Source organism: Podarcis cretensis, assembly GCF_951804945.1.
Source record: "Podarcis cretensis genome assembly, chromosome: 14".
Lineage (NCBI taxonomy): Eukaryota > Metazoa > Chordata > Lepidosauria > Squamata > Lacertidae > Podarcis > Podarcis cretensis.
This window is the reverse complement of record NC_137183.1, coordinates 22,754,932-22,778,436: the sequence shown is the minus strand read 5'-3', so window position 1 is coordinate 22,778,436 and position 23,505 is coordinate 22,754,932. Positions and strand designations below refer to the sequence as shown.

Below are 23,505 nucleotides of genomic sequence, written 5' to 3'. Positions count from 1 at the left end.
CCAGCTGCTGGGAATCACAGTTGGGGAGAATTCCATTTTTGGACTTCCCAGAGGTATTTGTGAGAACAGGATGCTGGAGTAGATTGTCTTGGCTTTTCTTATGTTACAGCATGGTATCAAGGTGGGGTGCAATCACATAAATAGAAATTTAAAATACAACTTCCCAGAGATAAGCTGCGTTTGGCTCCTCCATTGCCCAAACAAACATAGCCTGCCCTACAAAAGCCAGAAAAAAGGTCCTTTTTAGAGGCTGACCCTTAAGAGCTTAGTTCTTATGCTAACTGTAGCAGCTGCAGCTGTTGAAAAACCAGCTCCTGCCTTTCCCTGGCTTAGCCCTTCCAAAGTGGACGCACTGGGGAGCATCCAGGGACATGTACATGCATTTTGAAAGCCAACGTTTAATGAAGAAGCTTGCAGCGCCTAGCTGAAAATGCTAACTTTTGTGCGACAGAAACCAAAAAGAGTTGAGCCAAGAAATCTTCCAACTGACACACTGTCCTTTCCTATGCAGGGGAAAGTTCAAGCAAGACAAAAAATAAACAAAAGCAAAAAGATATACAGGAAGGGAAAGGTTGTGGCAACACAGCGCTGGCTTATTTTGCAGGGTGGATGTGGTTTTGCTGAAGCCCTACATTGGTATGGTGCCCAATTCTCTCACAAAATGAGCTAATCTTTGAGTCCATTATCCAAACCAGTGGCAGCTGGAGCGCCCCATCTATTATTACTTCTGTAAACTTCTCCAAATCCATATAATTTGGAGGGTGTCCCAAGTTTTCCCTGAGTGACTAGCTGCTCCAAACGCTTAAGTACATGTGGCATTCCATTTGGTAAATCAACCCAGTGGGTAAGGAAGGAGAATATGTAAAATAGTGGACCTTTGCTGCCCCTCTCAACAATATAGTGTGCTTGAGTGTGTGTTAAAGCTTAGATCAAAGTGGGGAGAGAAATCAGAGAATCCAATCACATCTCAGCTACAGGGTTCAAAGAAGATCAAGAGGTTAGCACTTAACCTCATTTTGAAGCAATGTAATGTAATGTAAATATAATGTTACATTTTGAAGCAAGGGTGCTAATTAATTTAAAGCACAGGTAAATCTGGGGATCTAAGGTATCACCTGCTATTATTATTATTATTATTATTATTATTATTATTATTATTATTTGCAATTTCTATACTCTGCTTCTCCAGCAATGCTACCCAAAGGGGTCTATATGCAATAATCACAAGGACGCTAATCCATGTGCCTTGGGATTCTGTAATAAGCCAATACTTTTCAGCAATGGCAACCTCACTGAGGATCTTCCTGCTGAAGAATGTGCATTAGACCAGCCCCATTTGATATTTTTGAAGTTGGTTAAGACGTCTCCTATCCTGTAGGGACTTTAAGCTCGGCTGTTAATTTTGTGATAAGGTTTTAACTGAGTTTCATGAGGCTCTATTGACCATTTAAAACTGTTCTTCTATTTTAATTGTATTTGGTTTGCAAATCACCCTGAATATTAAAAATGAATAACTATGTTGACACCAAGGGTGGATTATGAAGGAGGGGGAAATGCAACACAGGGAACAAAAATTATGGTTCTCCCCATCTCCCCATCTGGCTGGCACATGTCTTTGGAAATATTGTGAACCTTTCACGTAAAAGTGTTTAGCAAATATACATATGAACCATTTACAAACATAGTATTTGTTTAAACTCAGTTTCAGTAACTCAACTAAGTATTCTGTGAATCTAAAGCCAGCTAAGGTCTCCAGCATGCTAAGGTGTTGGCAGTCTGACCAGAACATAAGCTAGGAAGGATGAAGCAAGGTGACCAAGCTAAGGATGCAGTACTATTCAACCTGGCAGAGAATAACAGTGGGGTGAGAGATGCACTGCATGCAGGTCCCAGCCACTGAGAAAGAGATGGGGAAAGGAAGTGGGAGTGAAAGGAGGAGGTGCAGCAAAGAGACTGCAGATGAATGGAATCCAGCGCAAGAGAAAGAGAAGAGAGAGTGAGCATGGCTGGACTAGAAGGAGGGCAGGCAAGGAGAAGGAATGTGTGTGTGAGTGAGTGTGAAATTGAGAATGAACAAGCATAGAACCAGGTACTGAACCAGAAGAAACAAGGGAAAGAGATGAAAGATACTGACTGCATTAGGAGTAAGAAAAGCAGCATCACCTCTGGTAAATTAAGAGGAGAGAGAATACAGATGTGTAACAAGGATGGAGGAGAAAAGCAGAGAAGAAAGTTGTAAAGTCAGGGGCAGCAGACCCCAGAGGTGGCAGGAGTATAAATAAGCAAACATCAGTGTGTGCCTGGTGATGAGAAAAGCCCTAAGCTTGAAACAGGGAGGGGCTCTCCAGAGGACAGTCACAATAGGCAGCATGGCCCATATTTATGTGGTTTTGCTACTGATAATGGCCAATGCTTGATAACAGTGTTGGGCATTTAATAAGGATAAGTGATTAACAAGAAGCCCATTGTCCCAATAGTTCTGCCAGTTCCACTTTCCACTAGGGCAGGACAGAAGCAGCAAGGAGGACTCCAGCTTCTTTGCACACAACACAGAATGAAAGACCTTGCCCAAGTCCCCAGTGAGGAGTCAAGAGTAAAGGGATGTCTCTTGCAAACACCACTCTGGGATAGGGTAGGCACTGCTTTAAGAATCTCTTTCCATCTCTCCAAATGACAAATGACAGCATCTTGCCCAAGAGCCTCTCAGAACCCAAAGCCAGTGGGAGTCATCAGTGGGTTCCTCCAGACATTCCTTTTTATTGTTCATTCAAGATTATCTGTGCTCATGATTATACCAGGGCAGTCACACGTGATCCTGCTTTTAATACTACTTATGCCCACCAATGTTTGGGGGCAATCATACTGCTTTATTTCCAATCAATGCATATCCTGCTGGAATCCAGTAACTTTTCATACCAGAAATGTTCTGTTGTATTTTTGTCATGCTTTTGATGTCCTATAGCCCCTCTAGGCAGAAATAATGCGGTAGCATTGAGGAAGCATCACAAAACAAACTAAAGCAGAACAAATCCACCATCAGTAATGCAACTATTATTGTGTCAAGAACATGTTGCAGGATGCACCTGAAATAAAAAAGCCAGTCTTGGAGGGGATCAATCAATCTGAATTAAAATCACTACCTGGTGACAAAGACAGCAGCATCCACTGGAGGGGTGTCATCTCGTGCTCCCGGCACCTGATTATTTCCAAGGTACTTTGCGCCACCAAATTCTTCATTTTGCCAATGGCAAAAACTCTCCAGGGACCTCTCCCCATGATGCCCAATGGACAGCTTGGCCTTCAGGAAACAAAGAGGAATTGAAGAGACACAAAGCAGGGAGGGGATCAACCCAGGTGGCAAATCTGCAAGCAATGAGTAGGCCATCAGTAGAACATGAACCAAGAATCTTTCATGACAAACTAATATGGACAAAATATGGACAACTAATATGGACCGGAGGAATAACTCTACCAGGGCTAGCTTTCACAGAGGTGGCTGCCTAGACTAGAGGACCACTTTGCATGGGAAAGAAATCTTGCTGCAAAAGCAGAGGGGGTGCATTTTCACTTTGCATTAGTACAGGGAGCAATGGGATGAAGATTGCCAAGCAGTATTTTAGCAGCCCAACCAATAAAGTCATGTTCTATCTAGTAACCAGCAATGGTTTTAGCCTAGTTTTGGTCCCTGTTTTCCAGATTCTGCCATGGTTGTGCCTATGCCCTGGCAGTGCCTGTGCCCTGGCAGATTTCTCCACAAACTCTCCCTACTCGAGTAGTTTTTTCAGGCTCTGCTCTAACCCTGCTCTGCCTAGGAGCATATATACATATAATCAAAAGCAGTCAATCTTAAGAATGATAGGAAGGCAAATCTAGCAAGGAGAGTTGGCCTACATGTGACATCGCAATACGAGGATGTGGGCTTCCAGACTTGGGGCAGAAATTAACTGCAGCCCACCTGTGGATCCAGGTCAATTTCAGGTAAACTGGCACTTCCTCACTTCAGTGAAAGAAACCTCACCAAAGATGGCTACAGCACGTGGGTTGTGGAACTCTGCAATCTGTCCACTGCTGTTTTATTTAACCCATCTATTATTTAATGGTTATCAAAGTCACAATTTCAAACAGTTGTTTTGAGCAAAATAAAAACACCACCATAGCAGGTTGTCACCAACTTACAGGACGGCTTTGAAGAAGGACAAGCTTAGTCACTCGAATATTGACTTTAACTCCAAGGCTCTGGTGTTGAAACATGTTGTACACCTGAACAAAGGCAGTAACAGACAACAAGTTCAGAATATAATTCCACGGAAAGAAGTTAACTCAGACAAAAATGTTTCCCTAAGATTTATTCAGCAAATAATCTAATGACCATGACCTAACATACTAAACTACTTGCCACAAGTACAAAGAATTTAATTCTATTAACAGTACTTAAATAACTTGCATACTATTTTTCAAGCAAATAGCTTCATGCACATAGCTCAGTAGTTTTTACAACAGCCTTACAGAAACACAGGAAGCTGCCTTACAGCAGGTCAGACCATTGATCCACCTAACTCTGTACTGTCCAGGATTTCAGGCAAGAACACTCCAGCCCTACCTGGAGATGCTGGGGGTTGAACCTGGGACCTTATGCATGGAAAGCGGATGCTCTACTGCTGAGCTATAGGCCTTCCCCAACCTAACTTCTGCCTGACAAGAATCAATCTGCTTACTTTACTTCACCTCTCTTTCTCCTTGTCTTTAAAATAAAATGAAAATGGTAGCTGTAGCCCTGGGGCAATGCACTTTAGGGGAGACTGTAACCCAGGTTTGGCTCACAACTCACTAATAACTGGCAACTAATTCAAAGATCTAAGAAACCAGACTACAGACGCTGTTTAAGATTTTTAACGAAGGATTAAATAATAAATAAATAAACAAACAAACAGTGGGGTCCAGTCTTTTCGGCAACCATGCCACAAATAGGGATGGAATTTGGTAATATGGAGCCCTGAGCGAGGACAAAATTGGAGGACTCCTCCTCACAAAACATATTTTTATTTTATTTCGTTTTATTGTGGATCTTCTCAGTAGGTACCCATATAAATATGTGGTGGCAACGGTTATTTTGCGCCCCCTCCCAGCTTGGTGCACTGTGCAGGGGAACCACCCACCCCACCCTAAATCCATCTCTGCCACAAATTAAGTCAAAGAGAAAGCATTACTTTGCTGTGAGCTGTAATAAATCTGCACCCACCCCAATAGCTTTGGTGGGGGAGTGCTTTTTGTCAGGCAGAAGTGTAGCACTAGAGCCTGAATTTGTTGCAGCCTCACAGGCCCACATCCTGTGTTCAGAGTTTCTACAAACTCCTCTGCCTGTGCAATCTGTGATACCTTTTTCAATAGAGTGTCCGCCCATGGTTTAAAATATTGTGCCTTTCCTTGTGAATCCAGAGCTAGGATTTGACTCCACGTCTGCCAGCCCCGACATAATAAACCAAACCAGCTTTCTTATGTACACAAATGCTAAGCACATGTTCCTTAAATTTGACTCATCTGATAACTTGCATATCCACAGGCAGCTCTTCTTAAGAAGAACAATATTTTTTAACAAGCTCTCCAAGGGCTAAAAAGAAAATTAATATATGGGTTTAAAACCAAACAAAACACGAGGCATTGAAAAGGCAGCTGAAGGAAAAAAAGATAGATGGTTTTGAGGGAAATGGATGGTTGGGCACTATAATCAAAGGGAACACTGAGGTCAAAATATAATTTTAGAGTCATTGAGATAAGTTGAAAGACTGTGGTTTATGCAGGTTAAAAATACTGAGAACAGTGCTCTCAGAAAGCAAAACAAAATAATGGTGCTTTTTGGACTTCAGGAAATAGAATGGAAAAGCAATTTCCTTGAGTTATTCATGTGCAATATAAGAGAATAGAAATATGAGTGAGTACAGAATGGCACAATCTTAAGTTAGGAAGCTCAAAAACACAGCAGGAAACTAGTTTATATGGTTATCTCCAGACTGTACATTCCAGCTAGACAGTTCATCTATTTTACAGATACGTAATTAAGCCCAGAACTGTATTTCCCATTCCTTGATTGCACAGATACCTCATGTTAGAATATATCAGTCATTCAAAAAATGACTGAAATATTTGCATCTTCTGTACATTTCAAATTATGTTCTTCTCCACCAAGAAAGGGAGCCAAATTCAAAGCACAAATTTGTGCTGCATAACCCCTACAGTATGTGTTGTGATGAGACGTCTGACTTTTCTGTAACTTGATTGCTTGCTATCAGGCAATGCCGACACTCGCAGTGCAATCTAGAAAGGGATGCCCGGTGGATCTAGAAGACTTCAGTAAGCATAGATGCCTAGCAGTTCGTTTTGTGCTGCAAAAGTACACTTCTGGCTTCTGAACCACTGTAAGGATATTAGAACAGCCCCTGAGAATACAGAAGACGGACTGTCTCTGAGCTACTTATAGCTGAAGGTATTCCTTTAGCAGGTATTGATGCCTACAAGATGCTTGAAGAAATAAGCACTGACCGCTTCTGACAGGCAGTGGTGGTTGGCAATTTCCTGCCTCATGAGCCGAGAGAGTTCCAGCTGCTTGGCTGCACTCCCTTGCCTTAGAGGTCATCACTGGGCTTGGTGCCTGGCGACACCAGGAAAGACTAATGATAAGGGCAGGAAATGATGCCTGAATACATAGGGCACCATGTGGACATAATGATATTTCTGTTCCTTAAGTTGAAGACTGGTGTCAGGGGCCTGGTATGATGTTGGGTCCAATGTAGCACTACGTTAAAGTCACATAGCAGTAGATGCCATGAATCCCTCGGTCCCATCAAGATCAGGCATGCCACGGCAGTCCCAAACAGAAGAGGAGGAGGATGGAGATAGAGCTGATGGAGGGGAGGATAACAGACACCTGGAGATGAAGGATGGGAACCTGCCCTTTGTAACTCCAGGTGTCACAGATGGGGAAGCAGAGCTACTGGCTCTCCGCACTGCCCCACTCCTGAGATGTGCAGAGATTCATTAGGGAGCAGGGAGATGCTAAACAAGATGAGCTGGAGGCAGGGAGACAGGACCCAGCTTTGTCACCATGAACAAAGTGTCATTGTTGTAGGTGGGATCAGTTGCACCTGCCTAGGAGGAGTTTACAGGTGCGCATGCAGCAGGCTCACCCTTTACAAGCTTGGAGGAAGAGACATGTCACTCATTGTGGATCACTCGTCTTCCTCATGTACCCTCACCACTCCTGGACCTGTGCTTCATACTGTGCCTGAACAAAGATCTGTTTCTTGCTCCGAAGTAAGTGCCACTGTTGTTGCATTCTGGGATGGGAGCCTGACATATACTTGTTTTGCTGGCAGAAGGTTGTTGAGCAACCAAGAGGAAAACCCTGCTCTTCCCAAAATAGTGACAAATAATGCTAGCTTTGTGAGCCTGCAACTCAACTAGTAATTAGTATATCCAACTATATCAAATTTTGGTCATCTTCAGATGTACCTAATGGAAGAACAGATCTACAATTTAAGAGTGACTTTCCAAGACCTTTGTGGTAAGAGGATGCCCAGATACTGAAATCTATGGAACAGTGATGTTAAAAATAATCTGCTGTTTGGTTAACCTAAATAATTACTTTTCAAATATATACTTTATTCTTGGTTTTGAAATGAACTTGCCTCTATTTCAAGAAAGACCACAGGCTGACTTAAGAAATTGTAAATGTATATTCTTAGTGTGGCTGCAGCTGTTGCTAAACCATGTGATTAATTTAAGAGCCTCCTGAAGCTGCAAGCTGTAACATGAAATTAGTGATCCCTTGAACATTATTAAAAAGGAAAGTTTATATGTTAGATTTTTTGAATAAAGTTGGGCTTCCCTTTGTAGTTTCCTTTTGGATTTTAAATCACCCTGTTAAGCCTGGTCTTTCCACTTGCAGATGCATCTTAGAGGCAGAGTTGTATGCGGAAATAATTGTTCTTTTCTTCAAAATACACTAATCTCTATTTTGGGAGTAATGCTTTTATTCCTTGAGGCACCATTTGGTGTTCTCATGTGAGAGGAAGCTTGATGTGAGAGGAAGGAGGATTTTTAACATCACATTATCCATCCCCTTTTCCTGGATGGCTGAAACAATATGATGTGGGTAATAACTATTATTTTTATGTATCCTGCATCCTCAATGTATATGATGTGTTACAAAGACCAAAAAGCCTCGAGACACTGGGAGCAGAACAGAGAGAAGAAATGCAATGGTGCATCTGCAGCAACACAACCAGACACCTTCATCTGCCCCAGCTGCAAAAAAACATGTCTCTCCTGTCTCAGCAACCACAGCAAGCCTTCCAACAGTTTGACTTCACCCCTAAAGGTGCACTCCTCCATTGTCTCCCGAGACAGACAGATGCCAACCAGCCTTCAAATGCAGGGCCGTCTTTACCTGGGGGTGCAAGGGGTGCTGGGCACCCGGGCGCTGAATTCTGGGGGGCACCAAATGTATACCTAACTGTATACCGGTCCCTCTCTATCGGCAGCAGTGAAAAGCAATGGAGCAAAAGTCCCTGCCCACCTCCGCCGTTGCTCTGTTACTCCGGAGCATCAAATATTCCCGAAGAGTCAGGAAACAAAAGCAGTTTTTCCCCGTTGCGTTGTTGTTATAGGTGAGCGATTTCCTCTCCCAAAAAAGCTCAATAAAAGTTAATTTGGTGATAGCTAAACTAAATTTGGGGGCGCTAGGCGGATCTTTGTACCCCGGCGGCGCATATGCTAAAGACGGCCCTGTTCAAATGCCTCAAGCCAGCCTTCTCCAACCTGGTGCCTTCCAGGGTTTGGGATTACAAATCCAATCAACCCCAATCAGCATAGTCAATGCTGAGGGTTGGTAGTGGTAATATACCCAAATATCTGGACTATAGCAAAAGCCGAACAAAACACTTCCTGCACACAGACAACTAGCAAATCAGGGACCCAGCTGTTAGAACTTGCTCTCTACAGCAAGGAATTTTCAGAGTTATGAGATTCTCCACCTGTGGTCCCAGGTGGAATGTACTACATAATTCTGCCAGACCATATGCCTTTGAACTCCTAGTTCTTTCACAGAAAGCACTCATCACCACCAAAACCTGACCCTCAGGTCTAGACCAAGCACCTAGAGTTCTCCATAATGGTTTCCCTGGGACATTTATTTTTTTAAAACAATATATTCATAAGTAAATGTTGTCTTAAGGCACAGTTCAAAGCTTTTAAAAGACATTTAAAGCAGAGATTTGGCTTTAGGAGCCCATCATCGGATCTGTGTCTTTTGAAATAATTTTTATTTTTGTTTTCTTTTGAGTTGCATCTATTTCCACCCCTAAATTCATATCCTCATTCAGCAGCTGCAAAAATAAAACCATATTTTGTAATGCTGGCTTTCCTTCCCAACAAACAGATATTAAATTGCTTTAAGCAGATCCTAGCTTTTATATATATATATATAAAAAACTATAAATATAATGGGTGTGCTAATATGCCATTTTAAGTCTTACTTTGTGGTTTGACTGTAAATGTAATACCTTACAGCAAGGAGCCAAATTAATAAATCCCCCCCCCCTCCCCGACAGCAATGCTCTATTTGCTTAAATCCTGGCATACATGCCAAAATTAACATTCTGGTTTCTTTTAGAAGCAGCTGTTCGTCCTGCCATGTTGGAGTAGAGAAGAAACTAAACTCTGCAAGGCCAAAACCTGAACATTTATCAACATGCATAGGAAGACACCAATGACTCCTTGCACCCTTAAGCCTTGATGGAAGTTCATCATTGCTTTCATTGACCATTTGTAATGCAAAACTAGGTTCTACCTTTGTAATTTAACACTAACATTTGGGTGGGTAGTTAGTAGAGGCATGGGAGGCAATTATTATTATTTTTTGCACTGTCAGAGGTACTAAGCAGATCCTACCTAGCATGGGAGGAGGAGCCATTCATTTATGTGGGCAAAAATAAAGGGGTGCAAAGGGGGACACATCAGGGATTGCAGATAAACTTATCCCATACTCTTGGCACCCTCAGTTTCCTGGGGAAGGAGAGCATTTTGACTTTTAAAAATATGTTCCTAGTTAATAAATGAAGTTATTAATCTCCAATAACTTCAGCAGGTCTGTTCTGAGTAGAACTAGCATTAAAGGTAAAGGTACCCCTGCCCGTACGGGCCAGTCTTGACAGACTCTGGGGTTGTGCGCCCATCTCACTTAAGAGGCCAGGGGCCAGCGCTGTCCGGAGACACTTCCAGGTCACGTGGCCAGTGTGACATCGCTGCTCTGGCCAGAGCCAGAGCCAGAGCCAGAGCCAGAGCCGCACACGGAAACGCCGTTTACCTTCCCGCTGGTAAGCGGTCCCTATTTATCTACTTGCACCCGGAGGTGTTTTCGAACTGCTAGGTTGGCAGGCGCTGGGACCGAGCAGCGGGAGCGCACCCCGCCGCAGGGATTCGAACCGCCGACCTTTCGATCGGCAAGCCCTAGGCGCTGAGGCTTTAACCCACAGCCTAATGAATTTCTCTTCTTTGGTGCTCTTAACAAGAATCAATTTTCACTAATATATGCATTCTTAGGCACACTTTCCCCTAACACACACATTTTTGTACACAGCATTTGGAGGAGTACTAATTATCATATAAAAAGCACAGAAATGAATTGGTTAGATTCGACATCCTAAATGTTGAAGTTGTTAACTTAAGGAAGTACCGTACTCTGTGTTGCAAGAACCCTTTCTCTCCATCAGTATTACTTGATTCATTGCTGTGAACAGAGAGCTCACATACAGTTACTGCACTCTGGTTGTCTAAGATGAAACTATGCCTGTCTAAGATGTTTCATATAAAAATGAATAAAGAGTTCAAACTCAAATACAAAAACTAAGCATCAAAACATAGGACTAGTTTTGAATGCAGACACATCTCAAGGAAACCAAGTGAACCTACCATGTTCATCACAGTAAGAATGAATCTTTGAGCAGCATCCGCCCCATGGTACTGGACCATATCAGCATCCGCCACCACGAGTGTTTCCACTGTGTATTCATTTGTGAGCCGAATAGCATTCCTCCGCTCTCTCCAGTCATTGGTAAGCTTTGCCTTTTTTTGCCTCTTCTTTTCTAGAAAGTAAACAACATGTTCAAACATCTTTTCTAGCACTATTAAATATTCTTCTTTGATGCTTTAACTTTGAAGCAACAAGTTTCCACTACTGCAATAGTTGCATTGGAGTCCTCTGTTGTACCACATTCAAAGTAATCTGTCCACTAGGAACTGGAGCCCTCACACTAGCAGAGAGAGAATGTAGCCTATTGAAAATGATAGACATGACTTACCTAGGCCCATTAATTTCAGTGTGTCTGCTCTAAACATAACTTAGTTCACTACAACCCATGGACTTGGCTGAGAACCAGTGACACCTGACATGGCTTCCAACCATATATACCAAGTCATCATGGTTTCTCAAGCTAGTGATTGGGTGAAGTATCTCCATTGGCTCCCACAACTCTTCTGCTGAGTCAATATTCAGTGGTACATTCTCTTTTAAATTCCCCAGTGTAGTTTTGCTATAGGGTCCTGCTCTATTCTGTCTTGGTCAGACCACACCTGGAGTACTGTGTCCTGTTCTAGGCACCAAAATTTAAGTAGGATATTGACAAGCTGAACCCTGTGCAGAGGAGGGCGACCAATATGATCAAGGGTCTGGAAACCAAGCCTTATGAGGAACAGTTGAGGGAACTGGGTATACTTAGACTGGTAAAGAGGAGACTGAGGGGAGATGTGATAGCCATCTTCAAACATCTAAAGAGCTGTCACATGGAGGATGGAGCAAGCTTGTTTTTCCTGCTCCAGAGGCTGGGACCTGAACCAAAGAATTCAAGGGACAAGAAAGGAGATTCCAACTAAACATCAGGAATAACTTTCTGACAGAAAGAGTTGTTTGACAGTGAAACAGACTTCCATGGACTCTCCTTGCTTGGAAATTTTTAAACAGAGGTTGGGTGACCATTTTACGTGTATGATCTAGTTGAGATTCCTGCATTGCAGGGAATTGGACTAGATGACCTTCCAACTCTACAATTCTATGATTCTGCCTTCCTAACCAGACTAGTAAACTATTCATTGCCTCAAAACAGGCTGCCCATTTCCCTTGAGCAAGGATCTTTTGAATAATACAACGGTCATGGCCTCTGCTGCCACTGTGGGCCCCTCAAGGCACACCTGAAACCAATACCCTTCTGCTCATTCATACTTCCATTCTGTCTCGTCAGTGCCTGCATTTGTTCACATCCAGTCCATCCTCTGTCAAACTGTCTGGCAACCGTTCTGCTATATTGCTTTTCTGCCTGAGGCACCAACTATCATCACTCAATATAGTTTTCTCCCCCCACTTCTAAACTGAAGCAACAGACAAGAAATTGAACCCCACCACACACCCTCCTCCTGAAAAAGAGAAACACACAGAAGCAAAGAAAAAAAAATGCATGTTGTGGAAATACCCTATTGTGATAAAGATCTACCATATATTCACTTTTTTTGAGATGGTAATGAATAACAACAATTTACACACCAGTGGCTTAATCCCACTAGGCTTGCCTGGGCAAATCCTCATCCTTCTGTGTGTGTGTGTTCAAAAAAACAGGATATAGATTATTAAGCCAGATATACAGCCCACTGTATTCACAGAGGTTTAGGGTAGGTAGCAGCAAATTTCCACAAAGTTGGAGGGCTTCTATTGGCAAAGGTTTAGCAATTTAATTCCATTATAAACACCAGCAAGACCACCTCCACTCAAATCAGACCTGGTTTGTCCAGGTTCAAGGGAGAGAGAGATGTCGTCCCCAGTTACCCAGAATAAATCTCTTAGTAGCTCAGACTAGCGATAAACATGGGTTGTTACCAAGCACTGTGTGCCAATGAGGGAAGGTTTCAGTGCCTGGGCCTTTTTAATTTAGAGAAAAGACAAGTGAGATGGTACGTGATAGAAGTTTATAAAATAATGCATGGCATGAAAAGAGTGGGCACAGAAAGGTTTTTCTCAACTGGGATTAAATAGAGAGAAATGCATGGACATTGCAAAAGAAAGAAAGAAACTTGCATGCATGAAAAGCACTGATTCCACAATAAACTCAAATCTGGAAGCATCCTGAATAAGCCGAAACAATGAGACGCCCTCATTAAATGGTTTGTGGCCTGTGTTTGTTGTAGGTGACAAGTTGTGCAGGCCTGACCCAGGAGGAAGAGTTTGTTCCATCCTAGTTGTTCAGTCTCAAAATAATAATAAAAAAATAATAATTTTCCTTTTACCACCCCTGGTTCTAACAGCTAGTAAGATAGACTGGCAAAAATCCTAATGATTTGCGCAGGAATCTAAGTAAATGTATACAGGACTCAGAAGTTGAATGAGGCTGAACAAAGCTTTTACACTGCAGGAGATGGGTATTTATGCTTTTCAGTTCTTACCCAGCAATAAATTTTGCCAGGTTTAAGAAGCAGAGGATAAGCGCTATTGAGGAAAAGCAGCTTGCTAAGATCTGCTAAACATTATAGGATTTGCCAGAAACTGTTCAAGTTGCCTGGCAGTGACAGCACACACTTTTGCCTTATCAGATTTGCAAGACGTAATTCTTCTGCAGCCACACGAAATAAGGATTTCTGTACAATACACTATACCCTTTGCATCTATCATCTATCTATCTATCTATCTATCTATCTATCTATCTATCTATCTATCATCTATCTATTATCATCTATATCTATCTATCTATCTATCTATCTATCTATCTATCTATCTATCTATATCTCTATCATCTATCTATCTATCTATCTATCTATCTATCTATCTATCATCTATCTATCCCTATGAGAATTCAAGATTGCTCAGTCATTCCAATTGTGACGTGCCGTGATTGAATTACAGTGGTACCTCGGGTTAAGTACTTAATTCGTTCCAGAGGGTCCGTTCTTAACCTGAAACTGTTCTTAACCTGAAGCACCACTTTAGCTAAGGGGGCCTCCTGCTGCCGCCCCACCGCCGGAGCACGATTTCTGTTCTCATCCTGAAGCAAAGTTATTAACCTGAAGCACTATTTCTGGGTTAGCAGAGTCTGTAACCTGAAGCGTATATAACCTGAGGTACCACTGTACAAGAAAAGTAGATCTGCTCTTAATGAAACCCCTTAAGCCCCATGCCTGACTCCTCCTAATTTAACCCAGGTCACAGACACCCCCCCCATAACCTTCCCCTATGAACAGTTGCCCAGGTAGGGGGCAGCCAGGTTGCCCCATCCCCTCTGCAAGTCAAACACTGAGCAAGGGTGGATCTGAATAGGCAGCCAAATTAAACAAAAGCTATACACAGCTGGAGACCAGACTGCCCTCTTCTGCCAGGCACAGGGCCCACCAGCAGACACAGGGGATGAGATATGGGCCAGGGGTGAGGTTTCAATAGAGGTTTGGGGGCCAAATATTGCCCTCGCCCCATGCCGCCTTCCAATACTCATGAGGGGAGGGGGGCTGCCATCCACCCGATCCTCCTCTAATTTGAGGTATTGATGCTCAGGCAAGTCTTAAAGAGTTACTATGATGCCACTTTAAACAGCCATGGCTTCCCCCCCATAATTCTGAAAGGCATATTTTGTAAAAGGTGCTGAGGCCCCCGTTTCCCTCACAGAGCGACAATTCTCCGAGGGGTTTAACGGTCAGTCCGTTTCCCCAGGGAATTCAAGGTATCACTGCCCTTAAACTACAGTTCCAGAAACATATTTTGAGGTTGGGGGGAGAAGCCATGACTGTTTAAAGTGGTACCATAGTATAGCTTTACATGTATGCTTTGAACATGGCCTATGTTTCCTATGTGGCCTATTGCTAAATTTGAGGGGTTCAAGAAGCAAATACAGCTGGAGTTTTCCCCCTCCACCATACAATAATTCTCAGCAAAAAGTTAGGTTTTTCTTTTAAAGGCTGCGGAACCAGGATTCCAAACTGATAACCGGGCAGGGCTGCCTCTCATCTCCCTTGGCAGTCATCAAAATGGCCCGCTACCTTGTTTAGCAGAATATGGGCTCTCCAAGTGGAGGGCTGAAGCTTCACGTTTTCTGTTGAAAGTGCTGCACGTCCAACCTCACTCCAACACTGCCACCCCTCTCTGCCACTCACATCACCCCCACCGCCAACTCCTGGCTCATAAGCTACAAAGTGTTTCACGGGACCCAGTATGAGGGAAAACTCAAGAGCTGTCCATCGATGCTGGCTGTCAAAAGATTTTCATTATTGAGGTGGGAGAAGGTTTGCCGGTTGGCAACTAACCTGAGGCAAACTGGAAGAGGAGAGGAACAGCTGCATGCTGGGAGTTGGCAGCCATGGCGGCTGGCATTCGGAGTGCCTTTGCATCCAATGCCCACTTGTTCCTCACCAGATGATGCAAGTGTGAGGAGAGTTCTGTGGAATTTTTCAGAAGGTTCCTTCAAGCACTCTTCTTTCCCACCGCCTCTCTCTCCCACCAACCTATTCTCCATGCTTAAAGCCCTACACTGTATTTCTTTCCCTTTATTTGAAAGAGAGACAGAGAGGGAGAGAGGGAGTTATTCTGGTCTCATAACCCAGAGTAACTGCTATGAAGTACGGCTGGAGCTGGACACAACAAAGAAGAAAAAAGAAAAGAAATCTGTGCCTGACAATGAGCATGCCTTCAAAAAGAAATGTGTCAAACTAAAAGAGGAAGAATGGCCACATTCACACCATACATTTAAAACACCATGATATCATTTTAAACAGTCATGTCTTCTCCCCAAAGAATTCTGGGAGCTGTAGTTTGTTGAGAGTGGCTGAAAGTTGTTAAGACCCCTATTCCCCTTCCAGAACTACAATTCTCTCTTTTTTTTTTTTAAATAAAATTTTTATTAATTTCCAAATTTTTAACATAAACAAAAGCAACATAAAAACAAATACAAAAAAAATAAATAAATCATTTTTTCTTAAACTTGTTTCCATAACCCTCTTTTCCCGGACTTCCCCATACCTTTCCCTTTTTGCATCCTTAATTTTGAACCATTATTCAGCAACCCTTCTTAACCAATTTAAATGAAAATTGATTCTCTTTTTCAATTCCACCCTAAAATTAAACACAATTTTCCGCTGCAATTCTACATCTTCTTTTCCCTCAGCATTTTAGCACTCCTCAATTTTATAATAGTTCTTAAGATACATCTTAAATTTCTTCCAATCTTCTTCCACAGTCTCTTTCTCTTGGTCGCGGATTCTGCCGGTCATTTCTGCCAATCCCATAAAGTCAATCACTTTCGCCTGCCATTCCTCCAGCGTGGGTAGCTCTTGTGTCTTCCAATACTTTGCTAGAAGAATCCTTGCTGCCGTAGTAGCATACAAAAAGAAATTCTTATCCTTCTTCGACACCAGCTGGCCAACCATACCCAAGAGAAATGCCTCTGGTTTTTTGTTAAAGGTGCACTTAAGCACTTTCTTAATTTCATTATAAATCATTTCCCAGAAGGCCTTAATCTTTGGGCAGGTCCACCAAAGGTGGAAAAAGGTACCTTCAGTCTCTTTACATTTCCAACATTTGTTATTGGGCAAATGATAAATCTTCGCAAGCTTGACTGGGGTCATGTACCACCTGTAAATCATTTTCATAATGTTTTCTCGTAAGGCATTACATGCCGTAAATTTAATACCTGTGGTCCATAACTGCTCCCAGTCAGCAAACATAATGTCATGACCTATGTCCTGTGCCCATTTCACCATAGCAGACTTCACTGTCTCATCTAATGTATTCCACTTCAACAGCAAGTTATACATTCTTGATAAATTCTTAGTATTGGGTTCTAACAGTTCTGTCAGAACTACAATTCTCATCCTGAACTAAGCCCTAGTACGGAGTTTCCTGGGAAGACAGGTTGACTGTTAAACCACTCTGGGCTGGCTGACAGCCAGCAGAAGTTACCCCAAGAATTCACAACTACAATGAGGTTGGGGGAAAGTGATCCCAGATCCTCCATTAAATGGGATAAAGATCAGCACTGTCTTTTACTCAACCGTGTTTTTTGGGGACTTGGGCAGACCTTAGATGTTCCCACAGAGTGATGGAAAGGGCCACAAACAAGAGTATTTGGAATTCTTTTAGTGGGGCTGAAAGGATCATGCAGGCATTTGTTGGACTGGCCTGGCCTCCAGTCATTACAAGACTGAAGAAGGAAGCTCTCTGAAAACCTCCAGCAGCACTGAAGAAAGCTGAAGCCACAACAGTACATCTCCCCTTTCTCCTCTGGTATTATCTGATTTATGAACCTTGGAATGGCATTCCCTCTGTGAAGCCAATGAAACCCCAAGCTAAAATAAACAAATAGCCAAACGGGCGTTAAAAGCCATGCAGCTCAGATGTTTAAGTGTGAGCATGAAAGTCATAAAACCCAAGCAGACTGAGTGGCAGAGAAATGTACATAACAAGCATCAAAATCTGAGGTTTTTAATGTTTGATGTTTTATTGTGTTTTTAATATTCTGTTGGGAGCCACCCAGAGTGGCTGGGGAAACGCAGCCAGATGGGCGGGGTATAAATAAATTTATTATTAATATAAATTATTATTATAATTGTGGAAGGCTCTTTCAAATGGTGATGTTGCAGAGCTGGGTAAAATGCCAGGGACTGACTCTTGGAGCATTCTGCATGCATAGCATAAACTTACATTCATTCATTCATTCATTCATTCATTCATTCTATAATCACATTGCTCCAAAGAGCTCAAATTGGCCCCCTCCCCTCCATATGATCCTCAACAACCCCTCTATGAGGTAGATTAGGCTGAGAATTTGTGGCTGGCCCAAAGTCACCCCACTGAACTGGGTGGCCAAGTGGGGATTTGCACCGCTTCCCCAGGTTTATTTAGTATTTAGCGTATTTAACCAACTGCACGATATACAGTGGTACCTCGGGTTACAGATGCTTCAGGTTACAGACTCTGCTAACCCAGAAATACTACCTCGGGTTAAGAACTTTGCTTCAGAATGAGAACAGAAATAGTGTGGCGGCGGCAGGAGGCCCCATTAGCTAAAATGGTACCGCAGGTTAAGAACAGTTTCCGGTTAAGAACGGACCTCCATATCAAATTAAGTTCTTAACCCAATGTACCACTGTAATCAGCCTTAGCCTCCTGAAATAAGCCCTAGTACAGAGTAAACTGGGTACATTTCATTTTTTATATAGAAAAATGCAACAGTGATGATGGCAACATAAGAAAAGCCTCTTGGATCAGACCAGTGTCCCATCTAGTACAGCATCCTGTTCTCACAGCGGCCCACAAGCAGGACCTGAATGCAACAGCACTCCTGCAGCCTCCAGCATCTGGTATTCAGAAGCACATTGCCATGAGTTTGTCTAAACCATGGGTAGGCAAACTAAGGGCCGGGGGCCGGATCTGGCCCAATCACCTTCTAAATCTGGCCTGTGGACAGTCCGGAATCAACGTGTTTTTACATGAGTAAAATGTGTCCTTTTATTTAAAATGCATCTCTGGGTTATTTGTGGGGCATAGGAATTCGTTCTCCCCCCCCCCCAAAAAAAATATAGCCCAGTCCCCCACAAGGTCTGAGGGACAGTGGACCGGCCCCCTGCTGAAAAAGTTTGCTGACCCCTGGCTCTAAACCTCTTTTAAAGCCATCCAAGTTGGTAGCCATCATTGCCTTCTGTGGGACTGAATTCCATAGATTAACTATGCACTGTGTGAAGACATACTTTCTTTTGCCTGTCCTGAATCTATCAACATTCACCTCCCTGATTATTGTGATATGCAAAGAGCTTGTGGCTCCCTCCTTGTCTTTCCACCAGCAGATGACAACTTTCTTATTCTGACAGGTTTTGGGGAAGTGGCTCTTTTGAAGGAAAGGGCTGTTGCTGTGATGTTTCACTGTAATTATTTATAAGTTTTAAGTCAGGGGTCAGCAACCTTTTTCAGCTGTGGGCTAGTCCACCATTCCTCAGACCATGTGGTGGGCCGAACTATATTTTGGGGGGCAATATGAATGAATTCCTATGCCCCACAAATAACCCAGAGATGCATTTTAAATAAAAGCACACATTCTACTCATGTAAAAACACACCAATTCCCGGACCATCCGCAGGCCGTATTGAGAAGGCAATTGGGCCGCATCCAGCCCTTGGGCCTTAGGTTGCCTACGCCTGTTTTAAATGATATTGTGTGTTTGTAATTAATAGATTAGATAGATGATAGATAGATAGATAGATAGATAGATAGATAGATAGATAGATAGATAGATAGATAGATAGATGATAGATGATAGATGATGGATGATAGATAGATAGATAGATAGTTAGATAGATGGATAGATAGATGATAGATAGATAGATAGATATGATTAAATTGCCGTTGTCCTCTTTGCTTTTAGCTTTTTCTATTTTATCTGTAAGCCGCCTTGAGTCCCTGTCAGGGAATTATTAAACACATATACTACTGCTGCCACTACTAATACTACTAATAAATAGCTGGCATCTCTACTACCTCCCACTCTCCATCCCACCAGCAACAGACAGTCCAGAATGGATCCCAGCTGCAACTCTTGGGGAGGGGCAGACTTCCCTGTGCTGTCCCCAACTGCATTATTAACAAGTAGTCTCCACTGTAATCCCTAGTAATGTAAGCAAATACCTTGGACTACCCAGGCAGCAGATTTGCTGAGTAAGGAGATGTCAATTTACACAGCCAAGCTATACGATTAAGCTCCCTGACCCTGCAAGTTCAGCATTCTTCCCTTATGAAGTGGGGAGAGAGAGAGACAGAGAAAGGATGGCTCCACTGGGGATAATTCAATACCAGCTCTCAGGTTGCTTAAGAACCCCAAGTAATCAGAACGACTAAGGTAGAGGATGAGCAACCAGCAACCTGAGCTGCCAAGTTCTGCCCTCATCCCTCTTGCCAACTTATTGATGTGTGGGTGTGGGTGGGTGTATAGGAAGAGATGGTTATAGCCATGGAACTTGCCAGGATTCCATTGTGGGAAACTGAGGAGGTGGGGCCTTAGCTCACCACCCTCTTAACTTCTCAAAGTGTCCCTGAGAGTGTCCCCAGAGTGTTGACCAAGTAACTAAAGGAAGCATTTTTTTTCTTTTTCTTTTTAAAAATTGTATCTGCGCAATTGCACAACCTTCTGAGTTGTTGTTCTTATAATAATTTTTATTAATTTTACATTATTTCAAAACTTAATACCATTTTCATAAAACAATACAATAAATTTTTGGCTATATGTGCCTAAGACTTCCCTCCTCCACTTGGTTTAAAATACAGAACCTAAATTGCTGTCTGGGGCTGGGTTTGTGGAACACTTCCTGCCAGTTTTAAAACGACTGTGCTGGTGCCGCCTGATTTGTTTCCAAGCAACATTCAACATGCTAATCTTAACATTCAAAGCTCTAAGCTATTTGACTACCTCCTTCCACATGAACCTGCCTAAGTATTAAGGTCTTCTTTTAAAGCTCTTCTCTAGATAACCCTACCTTCAAATACGAGGCAGATGATGCCAAGAATATGTCTTTCTCTGGCATGGCTCCCTGGATCTCTAATATTCTCCCCAAGAAAGCTCACCTGGTGCCAAGATGTCTTTTTCAGTTCCAGGTTTTGCCAACTATTTTATATCTGGGAGCTATTATTTTTAATCTTGGTTACTGTATTTTAAAATGATGCTTTATATTTTTATTTAATAGTGTTTATTGTGTTTTTATATCTTCCACGCGAACATGAGGTTGTGTTCTCTGCCCACTTGGATGCTATACTCTCATAATAATTTATTTGGAGCCCAAGTACTGTATTCATAACAGAGATGGCTAAGCTGGTTCCCTGGGGGTGGGGGGATGGGCTGTGAAGCATTTTTATCTGGCCCTCATCTGCCCTACCAAGATGTAACCAATGTCACACTCACATTTAAGGCACATGCCCCTGCTCCAGTTTGTTAAGAGTGCTGGGAATTATAGCTCTGTTAAGGGTAAACTGCAGTTCCCAAGATTCCTTCGGGGAAGCCATATGCTTTAAATACATGATTTGACCAAAGTACGGTGGGACAGAGATTGCCTACAGTTTCACTTTCAGAAGTTTTCCATAGTTGGATGAGAAAGAAATATCTCACATACTATGGGATAGACCCTAATGTTATAAGGGAAGAGGTGTAGCTCAGTGGCTGAGCATCTATTTTGTACACAAAAGGTCCCAGCTTCCATTCCTGGCATCTCCAAACAGGGTTAAGAGAGACCTTGGAGAGTCACTGTCAGCCACTGAAACTAGATGGACCATTTGTCTGACTTGGTAGAAGGCTACTTCTATGTTATTGTCTCATAAGAACATAAGAAGAGCCACCTGGATGAGGCCAATGCCCATTTAGTTCAGAATCCTGTTGTCACAATGACCAACCAGATGCTACCTTGACATCTCTAGACTGTAAGCAGCCTATAACTGGAAATAAACAAAGGAAGTCTGAAAAGCAGGACCTAGGCAGATCAGCACTCTCCTTACTTGTGATTCCAAGCAACAGGCATATGGAGGCATGCTGCCTCCGTTGTTGGAGACAGACCACAGACGTCATGGCTGGAGGCTCATCCACTGAACTCCACAATGAATAGATATTTGAACAGAAACAGCAACCTCCACACCACCCTGGCTCTAACTGCCCGCCACAGGAGTTGTGTTACACTTGCAGCCCTGGACCACTAAAGTTGTTCACCTATAAATTATGCTATTTAGTGTTGTCGCTTAATAAGAAGCCAAAGGTATTGGGGAGTGGGGAGTTGTTTAAAAATGGTGTGCCTTTTTATTAGATTCTTAAATGGTGTAAGGGAATTTCACATGGGCATCCAAGATGGTTGAAAGCTCCACAGCCTATAAACTGAATTCGTGATACATCGAGCTCAAGCTGTCATCAAAAAATGCACTCGTTAATATTTCAACAGATACTTCCTAATATGGGATAATAGAGGTTTCATTACATTGCATTCTATTTTTAGTATGTGCAGCCTTTGGCCATAACAATGGGTTTTTCAAGCCAAGTTAAACCTACAGGAAAAAAAATAACATGGTGGAGAGAGAATCATTAAAAATACACGGGGTGGAGAGGACTTAATGCTGGAATAACATGTGGTCACAATTAATAAGTGTTTGGAGAAATGGCCCACATGTGATACCTGAATATGTATACCTGGACACTCCCTGGAGCAGGGAGATGAAATACTAAACCTTATCTGGAAATTTCTAATTTTTGTTTTTTAATTTCAAACTTTCTGGCACTATGTTGGAAATGCAGTTATAGGCTTACAAATTTAGAGGTAAAAGTCCTTTGGGCAATCTTAGATTCATTGCTGGACCATTCATATCTACAGGTTGGATTACTGCAATGCACTCTACGTGGGGCTGCCCTTGAAGCCCCATTTTGAACTGGTTGCCAGTTCATTTCCAGTCCCAATTCAAGGTGCTCACATTAATGTTTAAAGCCCTAAATGACTTAGGCCTTCCATACCTGAAAAACTGCCTAGTTCCCTACAGACTGGGAAGGCAAAAGACAAAGAGCCCAGCAACAGTTGGAGTCAGAGTCAATGACATGCAAAGCCAGCTGATTCTAGTTTTTCCTCAATGAGTTCTAGATTAGCAACACTGAGACGAAGGAGGAGGAAGCTGAAAGGCAGTGGCACCTCCTTTATTGGATATAAGTAAGAAGGCAATTGGACGCAGGTGGTGCTGTGGGTTAAACCACAGAGCCCAGGACTTGCCGATCAGAAGGTTGGCAGTTCGAATCCCCGTGATGGACTGTGCTCCCGTTGCTCGGTCCCTGCTCCTGCCAACCTAGCAGTTTGAAAGCACATCAAAGTGCAAGTAGATAAATAGGTACCACTCTGGCGGGAAGGTAAATGGCGTTTCCGTGCGCTGCTCTGGTTCGCCAGAAGTGGCTTAGTCATGCTGGCCACATGACCTGGAAGCTGTACGCCAGCTCCCTTGGCCAATAAAGAGAGAAGAGCGCAGCAACCCCAGAGTCGGCCATGACTGGACCTAATGGTCAGGGGTCCCTTTATCTTTAAGAAGGCAATAGGTGGGGCTGGCTAATGGCAGGATGAGGTTGGTGGAGCAGGGCCTTGTTGGTCCTAATGGACCAGTCTTGAAGAACATGATCAGTCTAGAACATATCAAACACACATACACTGTGCACTACAGGAGAAGAGCTGTAATGAAAAATTATTTCACTACTACCGATCTTCTCACAGATATTACAGGTTCTCAAAGAATTACAAGGTTCCCAAGGAAAAAAAGACCCTAGCTCAGAAACATGCATTGTTTGCATTTATATTTGCTTATGCAGAAAGAAGTGTTAGCATAAATTTAGCCCACTTCTTAAAAATACGTTTACTCTGTTGTAATAAATTCCTACCTCTCTTTAGAGTATGACTCGAGGCTTTAAATGAAGAATGTGGTTCAGTTGAGCC

General features: G+C 42.7%; 1 protein-coding gene across 3 annotated transcripts in view; it reads right to left on the bottom strand.

Annotated features, from left to right (window-relative positions):
* Positions 1-23,505, bottom strand: part of ADAMTS17 (ADAM metallopeptidase with thrombospondin type 1 motif 17) — a 188,599-nt gene that overhangs the window by 142,861 nt on the left and 22,233 nt on the right. For all 3 annotated transcript variants that reach the window (XM_079954201.1, XM_079954202.1, XM_079954203.1), the window contains 3 exons: positions 10,966-11,138; positions 4,177-4,260; positions 3,141-3,298 (listed from right to left, as the gene is read on the bottom strand). In XM_079954201.1, coding sequence (XP_079810327.1) covers positions 3,141-3,298; positions 4,177-4,260; positions 10,966-11,138 — 415 coding nt within the window. The remainder of the gene's footprint in view (positions 1-3,140; positions 3,299-4,176; positions 4,261-10,965; positions 11,139-23,505) is intronic.